General features: G+C 40.5%; 1 protein-coding gene across 1 annotated transcript in view; it reads right to left on the bottom strand.

Moving 5' to 3' along the window:
- Window positions 1–13,906, bottom strand: part of COL1A1 (collagen type I alpha 1 chain) — a 46,155-nt gene that overhangs the window by 16,937 nt on the left and 15,312 nt on the right. The window contains exons 20-34 of the mRNA XM_060780820.2: window positions 13,364–13,417; window positions 13,151–13,258; window positions 11,633–11,686; window positions 10,098–10,196; window positions 8,305–8,358; window positions 8,090–8,188; window positions 7,391–7,444; window positions 6,500–6,553; window positions 6,332–6,385; window positions 5,807–5,860; window positions 3,948–3,992; window positions 3,735–3,833; window positions 2,727–2,834; window positions 1,118–1,225; window positions 50–103 (exon numbers count right to left, since the gene is read on the bottom strand). Of these exons, the coding sequence (XP_060636803.2) occupies window positions 50–103; window positions 1,118–1,225; window positions 2,727–2,834; window positions 3,735–3,833; window positions 3,948–3,992; window positions 5,807–5,860; window positions 6,332–6,385; window positions 6,500–6,553; window positions 7,391–7,444; window positions 8,090–8,188; window positions 8,305–8,358; window positions 10,098–10,196; window positions 11,633–11,686; window positions 13,151–13,258; window positions 13,364–13,417 (1,098 nt within the window). The remainder of the gene's footprint in view (window positions 1–49; window positions 104–1,117; window positions 1,226–2,726; window positions 2,835–3,734; window positions 3,834–3,947; window positions 3,993–5,806; window positions 5,861–6,331; window positions 6,386–6,499; window positions 6,554–7,390; window positions 7,445–8,089; window positions 8,189–8,304; window positions 8,359–10,097; window positions 10,197–11,632; window positions 11,687–13,150; window positions 13,259–13,363; window positions 13,418–13,906) is intronic.

Here is a 13,906-nt window from a genome sequence, read left to right as displayed (position 1 = left end):
AAAGACAGAAGGATTGGATTGAGGATGTGGCCCAAGATGGAATACTCACAGGGGCACCACGAGCACCAGTAGGTCCAGCAGGGCCAGAGGGACCAGCTTCACCCTAAGATAAAAAAAGAAGAAAAGGCAACATTAAGCTCCAAAAATCAGAAGAACTCACCAGCTATTCTAAACAACAAGATAAAAGCATTAAGACATGTGAAGATTCCAAGCAGAAGCTTCCTACAAAAACGTGCTATTTGAAAAAGATATTTTTAAAAGGCAATTTATATATTTGCTATCCTCAGCTGGTTTGATAAAATTGGCTGGGATTGAAGAAATTTTATCTCCCCCCCCCCCTTTATTCACTGAATTGCATGGATGATTGAATTCAACATGTGAATTTATTACATGGAAACCTTCCCAGGGGTTGACTGGAAAAAAAGCTCAAAATTTTTCATATTTGTGACTGTAATGCAATAAAATCTGGCTGGTGAAGGTGAAGTTAGGAATTGGATTAAGACACACAGAGGGAAATCCTGCAACTTTGGAAAGGAGGAAGTTGGAATCCTGGCTATGAAGAACTTATAGGAATGGATGGTTCAATCAGCTCATAGAACGTGTCAGTTTTGTATGAGAATACCAATCCTTTCCATCCCATTTCTGAATGTTTGATTATAATAGGAAATATTACCTTCTTTCAAAATATGTAATCTTAGATGTAGAATTCAGTGAAATCCAGCCATGTCATTGGCCTTTGGAAGCCTTTCTTTATACTCATGTAAAGACACAACAGCTGTCTATGATACATTTAAGTTGAAGATCTTAACAGATCAATTGGCAAGTGGTCACCTCTGAGGCAAACTTTTATGTCTACTTGTCCTTACTACCTACATATTTCCTTCCATTTTCCACATGCAAGACCTCTAGTAGGACTGAAGCTTTGAGGTTCAGCCAGCCAGACATAGACATCCACCTGTATCAAGCATATAATGTGATACTGGCAAGTCTACACCCCTGACCCTTGTTTCCCACCCTATACTTACAAAGGGATGTATAAATTCATGAAAAGGTCCTCCTTGGGACCTGCCAACTATACACTTCTGGGATGAAAAGGTTAAGTCATCAGAACACTTGCCTTGTCACCAGGAGAACCAGCAGGTCCAGGTGGGCCAATGGGTCCAGTCAGGCCTCTAACTCCATCCTTGCCAGGAGCACCATCAACACCTTTGGCACCTGGGTCACCCTAGGGAGAAAGGGAGACAAAACAGATCATGAAGCATTCAAAGGAAGAGACATTGGCAAATATTGGGAGGAAGAATTCTATGGGACTCAATATGCCCCATATTTGAAGACCTGAGAGAAATTCAGCACACTGTAAATTACCCCAAGCAGTGAGGGAAGGTATCTACATATGACTGGATTGAATTTAGGATTATATTTTAATTCCTCCTTGCTTTTATGCCAACAACCTCCTGGAATGATTATTGTCAGGGACATAGTAGCATAGCTTAATAGTTACATCAATCTCAATACAGTTTCTGGCATTTCTGCTTGGACAGAAGTCTACATGGCAAGTCTGGAAAAAGCATCAGCATAAGATGATGTAGATCCATTGAATGTAACCTAAGGATGGCCAAGAGGTGGAGGGGGGTGGTGGAGGGTTCTCTATATGTTGTTGGATACTTAATTTCCATCATATCTAGACAGTATGACTAATAAAAGCAGACATTTATTTATTTATTTATTTGGGGTTCTTGTACCCCGCCCTTCTCACCCCGAAGGGGACCCAGAGCGGCTTACACAGTAAAGGCAACAATTAGATGCCAGCATCATAACAATCATCACAACTTACAGTAAAATTTCACAATTAATAACAGCTTCATGCATTATTTCAGTAAAAATCAATAAAATCAATAAAATCAATACAAACCTAAATTCCTCCCTTACATTGTCAGTGTTTGCTGTCTCATAGTTCCGTTTTTAATACCATTTTGTCCATCCTGCTGGTCTTTAATTGCCTGGTTGCCCAAAGGCCTGGTCCCACAACCAAGTTTTCACCCTCCTCCTGAAGGAGAGGAGGGATGGTGATGCTCTGATTTCCCCGGGGAGTGAGTTCCACAGGTGAGGGGCCACCACTGAGAAGGCCCTGCTCCTCGTCCCCACCAGCCTCACTTGTGAGAGCGGTGGGGTCGAGAGCAGGACCTCCCCAGATGATCTCAAGCTCCGAGGTGGGACGTAGCGGGAGATACGTTCGGACAGATACACTGGACCGGAACCGTACAGGGTTTTATAGGTTTTATAGTCAATGATGGAAGTTCTACTGCAGCATGGATCCCACACCCCAATGCAGAAAGTACTGAGCTATATAGATCATCGATGTCTGCACTACCCTGATCCGATTTCAGTTGATATGGGAAGCTAAGTAAGATAACGCTTAGTTAGTTGGAGTATGAGACTCCATCAGGGGTCTCTAGGCAGGTCAAGGAAAGTATTTTATCTGAAATATTGGAATGCCACAACCATCAGAATTTGAAGTCATGCCCTAGATGGACCAATAGCATGTTTCAGTATAAGGCAGGGTCCAATGTTTTCATGTCCCTGTATGATGAGTTTCTGGGTATGCTAGCTTATTGTCTACAAACTTTCCATCCAACTGACAGCTATGCTCCTCCCCCACACTTTATAAGCTGAGTACATTGGAGACTGTAATTTTGATAGTGTTCTTTCAAGGACTAGATACTTACTCTGTCACCCTTGGCACCAGGCAGACCAGCAGCACCACGTTCACCAGGCATACCCTGGAGGCCTGGAGGACCTTGGTTTCCGGGAGCACCAGGAGCACCAGCATCACCCTAGAGAAGCAGATTAAAACATGGGTATGGATCAGTAAAAGAAAAGGTTGAGTTATCAGAGCTACCTGTCTCCCTTCTGTGTTCATTCCCTTCTTAAAATACTCGTTCCCTTCTATCAAACAATGTTTAGCTTCTTTGATGCCCACACCTGAATCCTAATGGTGGTCCTAACTGGAGCAAAAAACAATGAGTCCATACTTGAAAGGACTTATTAGATCTTATTTATGTAGTAGGTCTACTTTAGGTGAAAGTACTAGTAGGAATTTGGATTATAATCTTTATGCTTGGAAAAAAGGGAAGGTGAGTTGTTTACATAAAAGTAGCAGTTTCTCTGGATAGTTTTATTCTTCAAAATGGGCGTTATATCTATTCCTGTGAATGGAGGTACATTATAATGGACTCACATAAACTGATAAGAGGATTCTAAATACTGTAGGTGCTCCCATTCAGGGTTAAAACGGGAGCTGGGTTAGACAGGAGCTGTCTAAGGAAAGGCTGTTTTCCCTATCTCCTAAACATGGGATTGTGGATGATTTAATGGATGTCTTTTTGATCTGAAACATTTATTTCATGTATTAGCAGAGGAAACACTGAAGTAGAGGAAGATCAAGATAGGGTCCATGGGAAAGAGTAGGAAGTTGTAGTTGGAGTGCTGGATTATGACTCTAGAAACCCAGTATTCATACCACTCTTTTCCAAGTCATGGAAACCCACTGGATGACAGCGGGCACGTTCTATACTCTTTTGTTCAAGGTAATGGCACATTTCTTTGGCCATATATCTACATTAGGGTCACCATAATTCAGTTTACTAGAAAGTTTATAACAGCAACAGAGGGATCTTCACATTTCTCAAAATCCCATCCAACCCCTATCTCACCAATCTTCACACATCCCTTACCTTAGCACCATCGTTACCAGGAGCACCATTAGCCCCACGGGGGCCAGCAGGACCTGCAGGGCCTTGGACACCACGTTCACCAGGGAAACCTCTCTCACCCTGGAAGGAATTAAGAAGCCTGGTTATAACTCAGAGATCAAAGCAAGTAGTAGCAAAAAGATTTTTTAAAAATCTAATGAGGATCAATGAATTGTGAAGAAGCTCTTTACTTACTCTTGCGCCAGATGGACCAGGAGCACCAACATCACCGGGAACACCCTGTCAAAAGAGTAACAACAGCAAAAATTAGGATTGTTAAAGTTGCCAACATCCAGGTTAGTCTCATTCCAAGAGGAGATTGTTGGAGAGTTCTACTATGCAATACATGGGGAGGTTCTTCTGCCTCATGACTCAGTGTGAGAATAGTTGAACTTTACATTTCATCCACTGTGAAATTCCAGAAACATTGGAAGGATGGGATCAAGTTTGAGAAGACAGGATTTCATCGATGTGAGCAAGGTACATAGGGGAAAAGTGTAAAGGAAAGAAGCGGCTGCAATAGAATACAGATATGGCAATATTTTACTATTTCTATATATCACAATTGCAATTGATGACCTTTCTAAAATTTCTTGTTGGAAATATGAACAATTTTGTGAATAAAATCCAACATGGACTTTCTACAATAGATATGGATGGACTGCAAACTCCAACATTTCTCACTATTGGTTATGCTGGAAATGGCTGATAGGCTGATGTTCAAAGCCCACAAACATCTGGAGGCTGTATGATTCTCAACATTGCCTTGGAATATTTCAGCCTTGGAAGATTAGAAAGAATCATAGAGTTTTGGACATTGAAAGGTTCTATGAATTATTAAGAAATGCCAGCTGTTACACTAAAAAATAATCACTAGGCCTAAACTAGGATCTCTGGATAGGAGGGTCCTTGTGTATTCCATTCTTTCAGAATGTTTCAACTCCACCCAAAAGTGGCATGATGTTTAAAATTTCTGAAAGTGTGATTTGACAATTAGACCGGAGGATCTACTACATCCCTTTTAAAAAAATAATGGAATCATAAAGTGGAAGGGAATCTAGGCTAACCTGTGGATTCAGGAAGCCATCTACTTCAAGATAGGTGGCCAACATCTGCTTTAAAACCTCCAGTGAAGGAGACACCAGCACTGATGCAATCTATTTCACTATGAGACGATTGGTCAGAGAAGAGATTGTAGATGGTGACATAGAAGCATTAGCGTAAAAATTGGGTTATTATTATTACTGAAGAACAAGTCAGAAGATGACTTTGTAGGTTGCTCTGGATGTTTATCATCAAATTGATTGGCAACACAGGAGCTTCACTGATGTAAATATTTCAGAAAGTCTTTGTACTGGAAATCATAGCACTCCTCATTTGATATCACATAGGAAAAGTGAAAAGACCTCCTTGACAAAAAGAAGATTGATGTAAACTCAGCCACAACTATGTGAAATTAATTCATGTCCTTTTCAATACCCCAAAGCATATGCAGATGCAGAGGAGGTGGGAAAATAGCGCAGCTGCTGTGCAGTAGACGAAGACTGGAAGAAGGCATCTAAAAAGAAGATCACCTAAGCAAAGCGTCTCTAAACTCATCACAGGAGGGCATTATCTTGAAGGGCCCAGAAAAGTAATACCTAACCCTTAACCCTTCACTTCAGTAACAGTTAGAGGATGAAGTTGTGTTCATTATGTGCAAAAAATGCAGGCAAAGGAGCAAATGGGAGAGAAATCCGACCTCCTAATAATGCATAGGATGTCATTGAGATAGTTGTACTTTCTACATAAATGTAAAACCAGACTACTCAGAAAATGTAGGCACCACACATGGAGGAAGTATGACTTTTCTGGGCAGTTAAGGTGCTCAGTTCAGACTGGCAACTATATTTAGGCCCGAGCATTTATCTTTCACAATTGTGCACAAATAGTCCCATCATTTATTTATTTATTTACTACACTTTTATCCCGCCCTTTTCAGCCCGAAGGCAATTCAGGGCGGTGTACAGACTGGCAACAATTAGATGCCGAACACACATAAATACATCATTTACCTGTTCACCAGGCTTTCCAGATTCACCAGGGGCACCAGCGGGACCGGGGAGACCCTGCAGAAGGAAACCAAAGATGTAAAAACCATTATAACTCATAGGACTGGAAAATGAAAGCAAAGAATGTTTGCCCAAAGAAAGTTGGCTCTATCTTTGGATTTGTGATCTATAAGCTGCCTGCATTGCTACGAAGAGTGATAAATAGTGCCATGGATTCAGAATGCTTAAATTTTCCAGCTGTCTTTCATTTTTTCAGATTTTTTTCAGGCCATTCCTAGTCTTTATTATTGAGTAAAGGAATGTCTTTCAACAAGTCTTTTCCCTTCTGCACTTCCCAGAAAATTTGCAAAGAAATCCAAGGTATCTTAAAACCCAGGGAAAGGAAGAAATTGTGCAGAATAGAACATAGATATGTAAACAAAAGTAAATATGTACTTTTTTTTTTACTATCTCTTAATTTGTGTCTTCAAATCTGGATCTTAGCTGAAATAGCTCTCACTATACCAATTTTTATATAAAACCTCTCACCTGGAATCCAGGAGCTCCAGCGGGACCTTGTTCACCTCTTTCTCCAGCAGGACCCTGTGATGGGAAAACAAAGGAAGAAGGGTTGTGGAAAGGCAGAACTCAGTAAGGGTTATCCTAAAATAGCCATCAATAGTACAGAACATTTGATTAAAGGTAAATTTTACTTACAGTTGGGCCAGGGGGTCCCTGTGCGCCAGTTTCACCATCTTTACCGGGAGCACCCTGGGAGAGAAGAAGTAGAGAGAGAAGGTTAGCAAAAGCAGGGACAAGATCAATTGAAAGATATCCTAAGGTAAATTCTCCTTCTCATGCCTGTCATAGTCCATCCATCTGTTTAAAAATATCGTTTGAATGCTTTGGCCACTCTTTATAAGACTGTGTCATGCTGTGATTTTTATTTATTATTTGTTATATATTTAAAGCATTTATATTCCGCCCTTCTCACCCTGAAGGGGACTCGGGGAGGAGCACCATATAAATACGGCAAACATTTAATGCCGGAATAAAAACAAATTACAACTATACACAAACATTAAAATCAGCTGTGCCCAGTTGATAAAAATTTTTTTTAGAAACCATCTCAAACCAGCCATACTGGATTATTACTTTATTGTACTGTCCCAAAGGCTTGGTCCCACAGCCAAGTTTTTACCCTATACAATCTCATCTGTCTTTTGTTATTGCATTTCAATGTGCCGTATGTCTTGCCTAGTCTAGCCTTATCTTTCATTGCCATCTGGCCAACATATGGGGCCATTCTTGTCATACACCCGCCATCCCCTCTGCTGTGGTTTCCTTCATTATATACATTTCATTCTCTTCAGGAAGGATCAGCTCGACTGCCTCCATGGAACAACTAACACACTTCTGCTATCCAATCCATATTGTAGTGCAATGCTCAGAGTAGGGATGACTAACATTTTCTCTCTGCTTTAGGGCTCGCTCTGTTGATGAATAGCAAAAACTACTTTGATTTTTGCTTTAAAATCCTTCTGAGGATGTTAGGCCAGATGGATTAGAGAAAAAGTGGACAGGAGTGACAAGAGGTAAAATACTTACAACAGCACCAACAGCTCCAGGAGCACCTCTCTCGCCAGGTTTGCCAGGCTCACCCTAATAAAAGAGGAAAAGAGAAATCTTTCAGAGAAGAAAATTTTTGAGAACATTATGAGCCACAAACACATAAGAGGCTCCTAGGCCTGCAGTTTCATTTTATCCTTTAGGTATTAAACTGCATTAGTACAAATTCAGGATGTGGATATTAAATACATGCAGGATGTGCATCCATGTGCAAACAATGCACAAATTTCAACCACAAATGAATGTGACTATTTGTAGTGGTGTTTTTTAAATTACTTTATAAAAACCAATATTGAAACCAATAGACAAATGGTAATACAATTTAGGAAACTTCTAACTCAGCTGAATGATAGTGCCCCCCATTCAAAATGGGACCAAATAATTAACATATACAAGCACACCAAATGTTGATATCTTTGGCAATTACTCAAAATGACTGGAAAATATCTGCAATATAGCCAGTGGTGGCCATTATTTCAAGAGACCCTGGAGATAGAAATTGCAGAATGATATCATTTTTTGAAAAGTCTTAAAAGCTTTAATGGTATCCAGAAAGGTAGTCATTTTGGTCCCTAAATTGTTTTTGTGTTGAGCACTTCATGGCAAACCCTTCACTTGCAGAAGAGGGCCATAGTTTGTGGAGCTTGCATTCATAAAATGCAGCAAAAGGCTACTTACAGCAGCGCCTTTTGGTCCAGGGAATCCCATCACACCAGCTTGACCTCTTGCACCAGGTGGACCTGCAGGTCCGGGGCGACCATCTTGACCAGCAGGGCCCTATAAGAGGAAGAATGAACCACAGATGTTAGAAAAAGAAAATAAAAGGCGGGGGGAAAGTGACAATTCCCTCTGGAAAAGGGAGAAATATTTTTAAAAGACATTATACTACTTACAGTGGGGCCAGTCTTGCCATCGGGACCAGGGCTGCCAGGGCTACCAGTCAGACCCTAAGTGGGAGATAAGAAAGGAAGTGAAAAACCAGCCTTTGGTTAGATTAATAAACAGAGATTGTTAACTAGGAAGAGCAGGATAGTTTGGATCTCTCTGTTTTTGTTGCCTCATGGCACTACATGCTCTGAACTGTAGCTTGTTTTGGGGTGATGCTCCTGAAGAATGTGAAATTGGGCATCCCTGTTAGGCCAGTCCTATTTAATATTCAGGTTCAGCACAGTAATAAAAAGGCTGTTCTCTCTTTGCTGTTATATACTTTATCCAATAGGATTTGTCATGATAACCTCATCTGAATTCTTTTTTTTTTTTTGAAACCCACAGCCAACAGGTTCAAATGGGATTTTGTAATACAAAAAATAACTTTTCTAAGCTCCGCTCTTCTGGGATAGAAATACACTGAGTTTGAAAAATATTTCCGTACATATCCTTTATATCTTGTATTCCTTTCACCAAAAACATGACAAACTCTTTATAAAAGCTTTTCCGGCAATTTAGATGTTGTTGGTCTCTCTTAAATTAGTTCCAGATTGAGTTGTGCTTTATGTTGTTTTTTTGGTTTTCTGGGATTTTAAATTAAATCCTATATGTTTTTAATTTTTATTTGAATTTCAAAAAATCCTGAGCAGCTATGGGAAGGGGGGAGTCACAAAGAAATTGAATTGGCAGGTAGGTTAGGGGGCAGTTTGTGTCTTGAAGTGAGAGGCAGGGTTCAAGTTACTTAACGAGTGAGGATTTTAAAAAGCTGATATGGTTTAATGGATTATTCAGATCTTGATGCGACTAAGGGTGCGACTAATGTGGACAAAATGGGGACTTTTAGGGAGAAGCGCTTTGGGTCTGACCTATCTTTGAGACTGCATCCTTCTAGGAACCAGCACGGGCACTAAGATCTACTGGGGAGGCCCTCCTCTTGGTCCCACCACCATCTCACGTGTGGTTGGTGGGGACGAAAGAGGGGGCCTTCTCAGTGGTGGCTCCCCGGCTTTGGAATGCCCTCCCCAGAGAGATTAGGCTACCCCCCACTCTCCAAGCCTTCCATATACAACTGAAAACATGACTTTTTAGACATGAAATTCAAGGACCTAGAGATTTTTCACCGTACACTTTATGAGACTGATATTGATTGAGTTTGTTTTATATTCAGCAGCTATTGATACATTTTATTGATCTCAATCAGTGGGGTTGTGATGTTTATGATGGTTGTTGTTTTGTTTTTGTTGTCTTTGCACTTTTTTTATATTGTGTGTTTGTACCTTCGAGTGCTTTGTGAGCCACCCCAAGCCCCTCTGGGAGATGGTGGTGGGGTTTAAATAAAGTTTTTAAATTGTTATTATTTATTAGAAATTTCCACTGAAAATCCCTTTACTTTTACTTTCCCTATGCTAATTCCCATTCTTATTACTTTAGTGCAATTTTAAGGGCTTCTTCTACTTTCTAGAATGATTCTCAATCGATCCCAGATTTCAGTATTTAGTTTGCGGATGCTATTGTGCAATGTTATGTTGGGGGAATCAAAAAATACTTTTGTAAAGGTGTGATTTTGCCCTACTTTTGGGTGTCTATTCCTGTCAAAAATAGCCCAAAGTTGGGAACTGAAAGCTATCATAAAACATCTCCTTCCTTCTAGATCTGCTCAACTTATTTTATTTTGCCATCTTTGTTCCCCTATCTCCCAAAACAAAACAAAGACAAATCTCTTTACCAGGCGGTACCAAATCCCATGTCATGCACTCACCTTGACTCCAGGGAGACCAGGTTCACCAGGGCGTCCAGCTTCACCAGGAGATCCTTTGGCACCAGCAGGGCCAGGAGAGCCACGTTCACCAGGGGGGCCCTGAAAGAGGAATTGTGGTCAAGAGAAGACATTAGGTACAGCACCTGACTGTTGACTAAGGAGTGAAAGAATACTTGAAAATGCAGTTTCTTGATGAAGATAATCCTATAGGCAGGTATAAATTGCCATAGTCTGGAGCTTATTCTGCAAACTTCAGTCCAGCATGGGCATGTGGGTTTGTGTGTGAGTATAATAAAATAGCATTTGGTACATATAAGACGGGTTTTATGCATAGGTAAGAATGTTGTACATGCAGAAAATGCTGATTTTTAACAGGAAATTTGTTTTCTATGCAGAAATAACATTCTTTCACAGAAAACAACTGTCCTGTACAGAAAACAGTATTTTCTGCATGAAAAAGTTTTCTATGCAGAATGTGAATAGTCTTCAATAACTGCCCAACTTTCAACAATTTCTTTTCAGCCAAATTGTAAAATAATTTGTGGTTCCCAACGAGGATGAAATTTATGAAGATGTACATCTTGTGGACGTTGATTTATCTTCCACAGTTAAAAAGCCTTCCGCACAATAATTAAAAATTAAATAATTAAAACTAATTAAAATCCAAGGATCCAAAATGAGCAAGAACTTGATCAAAGAAAGATGGCCAACACTAGACTGTGCAATGGCATATGGAAGGCTTAAAACTGATAATTTTCTGGATATTCTGTTTGCTTATGAACTCTTTAGCTCTGGGTTTAAATCTCCATCCCTCAATCCATGAGTTTGAGCAAGTTACTTTCAACTTCCATCTCCAAAATGAAAAAGAATGTATTAGAATTCTCAGAATTTTGCAGCCAGTATGATAAGACCAATGTTTTAATTATATGGATTAAAGGGAAGAAATATGGTACAGCAGTCATGGGCAAACTTCAGCCCTCCAGGTGTTTTGGACCTCAACTCGCACAATTCCTAACAGCCAGTAGGCTGTTAAGAATTGTGGGAGTTGAAGTCCAAAACACCTAGAGGGCCGAAGTTTGCTCATGACTGTGGTACAGGAAGACTTGATCACATTGCAAATGACAAGATAATCATACTGGAAGCCCCTTTGCCGAGAGCACATTCCTGCTGATCCTGGTTTAATATTTTCTACTTTGCCCTATATTCTAAAATTCCGAGTTGCTTATTGTTGTTCATTCGTTCAGTTGCTTCCAACTCTTCGTGACCTCATGAACCAGCTCACGCCAGAGCTCCTTCAAGGTCAAGCCAGTCACTTCAAGGATGCCATCCATTCATCTTGCCCTTGGTCGGCCCCTCTTCCTTTTTCCTTCCATTGCCCCCAGCATCATTGTTTTCTCTAAGCTATTTCTTCCCATTTGATATTTCTTTTATTACAGCCTTTATTACAGTGCCAATGTGAGGTGTGAAGAAACTGAACCCCTTTTGATTTTATACCTTTTTTCTACAGAAAACAACAGTACGGTAGTAGAACTCACCTTGGGACCAGCAATGCCATCAGAGCCAGGGAAACCACGGCTTCCAGGAGCACCCTGTCAATGGGAAAAGGAGAAAGTCACATAAGTGGCTGAATGCCTGGAAGGTGAGCTGCAAAGAGGGACTTTCCCATCAAAATATCAGAAGAGGGTTATTGTTTTTGATGTAGACAAAGGGCCCTTCCACACAGCCATATAACTCAAGGCAGAACATCCCACAATATCTGCTTTGAACTGAGTTATCTGAGTCCACACTGCCATAAATTCCAGATCAAAGGAGAAAATGTGGGATTTTATTCAGCCTTGTGGAAGGGGCCAGAGTGATTCCTAATACGTTGAGAAATCACTGACCTTAAAATCATTGTTTGGAAAGAACTAAATGCTCAAGTGCTGAATATGCCATAGGAAGCTTTAACATTGCAGTTGACTGTTACTCAATAGGACTGATGACTTGATTTTAAAAGTGTACATTGTTTCTTCTCTATATCATCATAAAATGACAACCTCTTTGAAGCTGTTCAACTGCAATTCCCATCAATCCTCACCCCATAGCCAGTGGTAAGGGTTGTTGGGAGCAGCAATCAACTAACTTCTAGTAGGCCATACACTCTTCATCGCTGCTTGACAGTGATTTTTTCTTAACACACCTGTCATGGCATTTCAGCACAAATACAAATTTTAAAAAATGGTGGTCATATCTAGAACCTGTTCTGAATGATTTACAGAGGAAGGAAAATGACTATAGTCATCTTTTGAATAATGGTGAACACCAAAGTCTCACCAATTTTTGTTGTGGGTTTAGAGCCCTAAAACCACAATAACTTTGATAGATCATAGCAAAGGTCTGCCCAGTATGGCATTCTGGTCTGCCGATGGCCAACTAGACGCCATTAGGTAGTCTAGAAGGAGAACGTGTGTACATTAGCACCCTCATTCCTGTGTTTTCCCAGGAACTAATATTGAAAAGAATACTGCTAGACAATAGAGGAAACTATAGTAATCTTGGCTACTAGTAGCACATTACATTCATATAATTAATTTTTGACACTCAACAATTGATACAGGGCATTGGCCCTCCAACTACTGCAGTTTCCTTTTGAGTGCTGCAACATTCTATACTTTTGGAATAGTTTTCTTTTGACAGAATAGCCCTGTTTCCTGCTTGCTATGTCTTTCTTTTTGGTGGATTTGGGTTCTAACATGTCATTTGACTAATCTATGAACCAATGTGATGTTGTGTTTTGGGAGCAAAGCTGGCACATTGGAGACCATTGTACAGCCATGGAAGCCCACTGGTCACAATCTCTCACTCAGAAGAAGCCTCTGAGCAAATCTTGCTAAGAAAACTATGTGATAGGTTTGCCTTAGGGTGACCATAACTCAGAATCGACTTGAAGGCACACAGCAGCAAGAACAAAGTGCCATGGGTATAATAGACAGACCTATGACCTGTATGTGGATTGGTCTTATTCACTGATACCATGAGCTTAGAAGAGCCCAGAAAATGAAACTTCTACATACGCGTTCACCAGCAGGTCCAGGCAAACCAGCAGGTCCAGGTTCACCACGAGATCCTCTTTTGCCTTCCTCACCAGGTGGGCCAGGTGGGCCTTGGATACCAGCAGGGCCCTGTAAGATAAAAGGAAAGAGGACGAGATCAGTATTTATGGCAGGAAAACAAAGATGGAAGAGAAGTCAAGTTACAATTGTATTCCAGGTGAGAGGCACACTTACAGGTTCGCCTTTAGCACCAGCATCTCCTTTGTTTCCAGGAGCACCAGGTTCACCCTAAAGATGGTAAGAGAAGACCGAAACAGAATGGTCATGTATATGTCAATCAGTGGAAGTAATGATGCAATGAACTTGTTTCTTGCCTTCCATAAAAACAAGAGATTTTTTTTGCCCTCTGAGCCCTCTTCTACACTGCCACATAAAATCCAGATTACCTGGAGTATACGGCAGTGTAGACCCATATAATCCAAAGTTCAAAGCAGATAATATGGTCTATCTGCTTTGATAATTTGGATTATATGACAATCAGAAGAGGCCTAAGATAACTCTCAGCAAAAGTATCCATTAGTAACACACTCAAGAGAGGATCGGGGTTGGATAAGATGCTAGGAGTCAGCTGAGAATTGTTTTGACACTTGCCTAGAAAGAATTTGTTAGAAAATGGTGTCTAGGGGAAAGGTTTTTGAGAACAACCTTCTGCCCCCAAGCAGTGTCACGTCAAAACTGGCATTGTAATTAATACATTCTCTGTCGAGTTTGGAATGG

This window comes from Anolis sagrei, chromosome 6 (genome assembly GCF_037176765.1).
Source record: "Anolis sagrei isolate rAnoSag1 chromosome 6, rAnoSag1.mat, whole genome shotgun sequence".
NCBI lineage: Eukaryota > Metazoa > Chordata > Lepidosauria > Squamata > Dactyloidae > Anolis > Anolis sagrei.
Note: the sequence above shows the minus strand (reverse complement) of the source record. Positions and strands in the feature narration are given on the sequence as shown.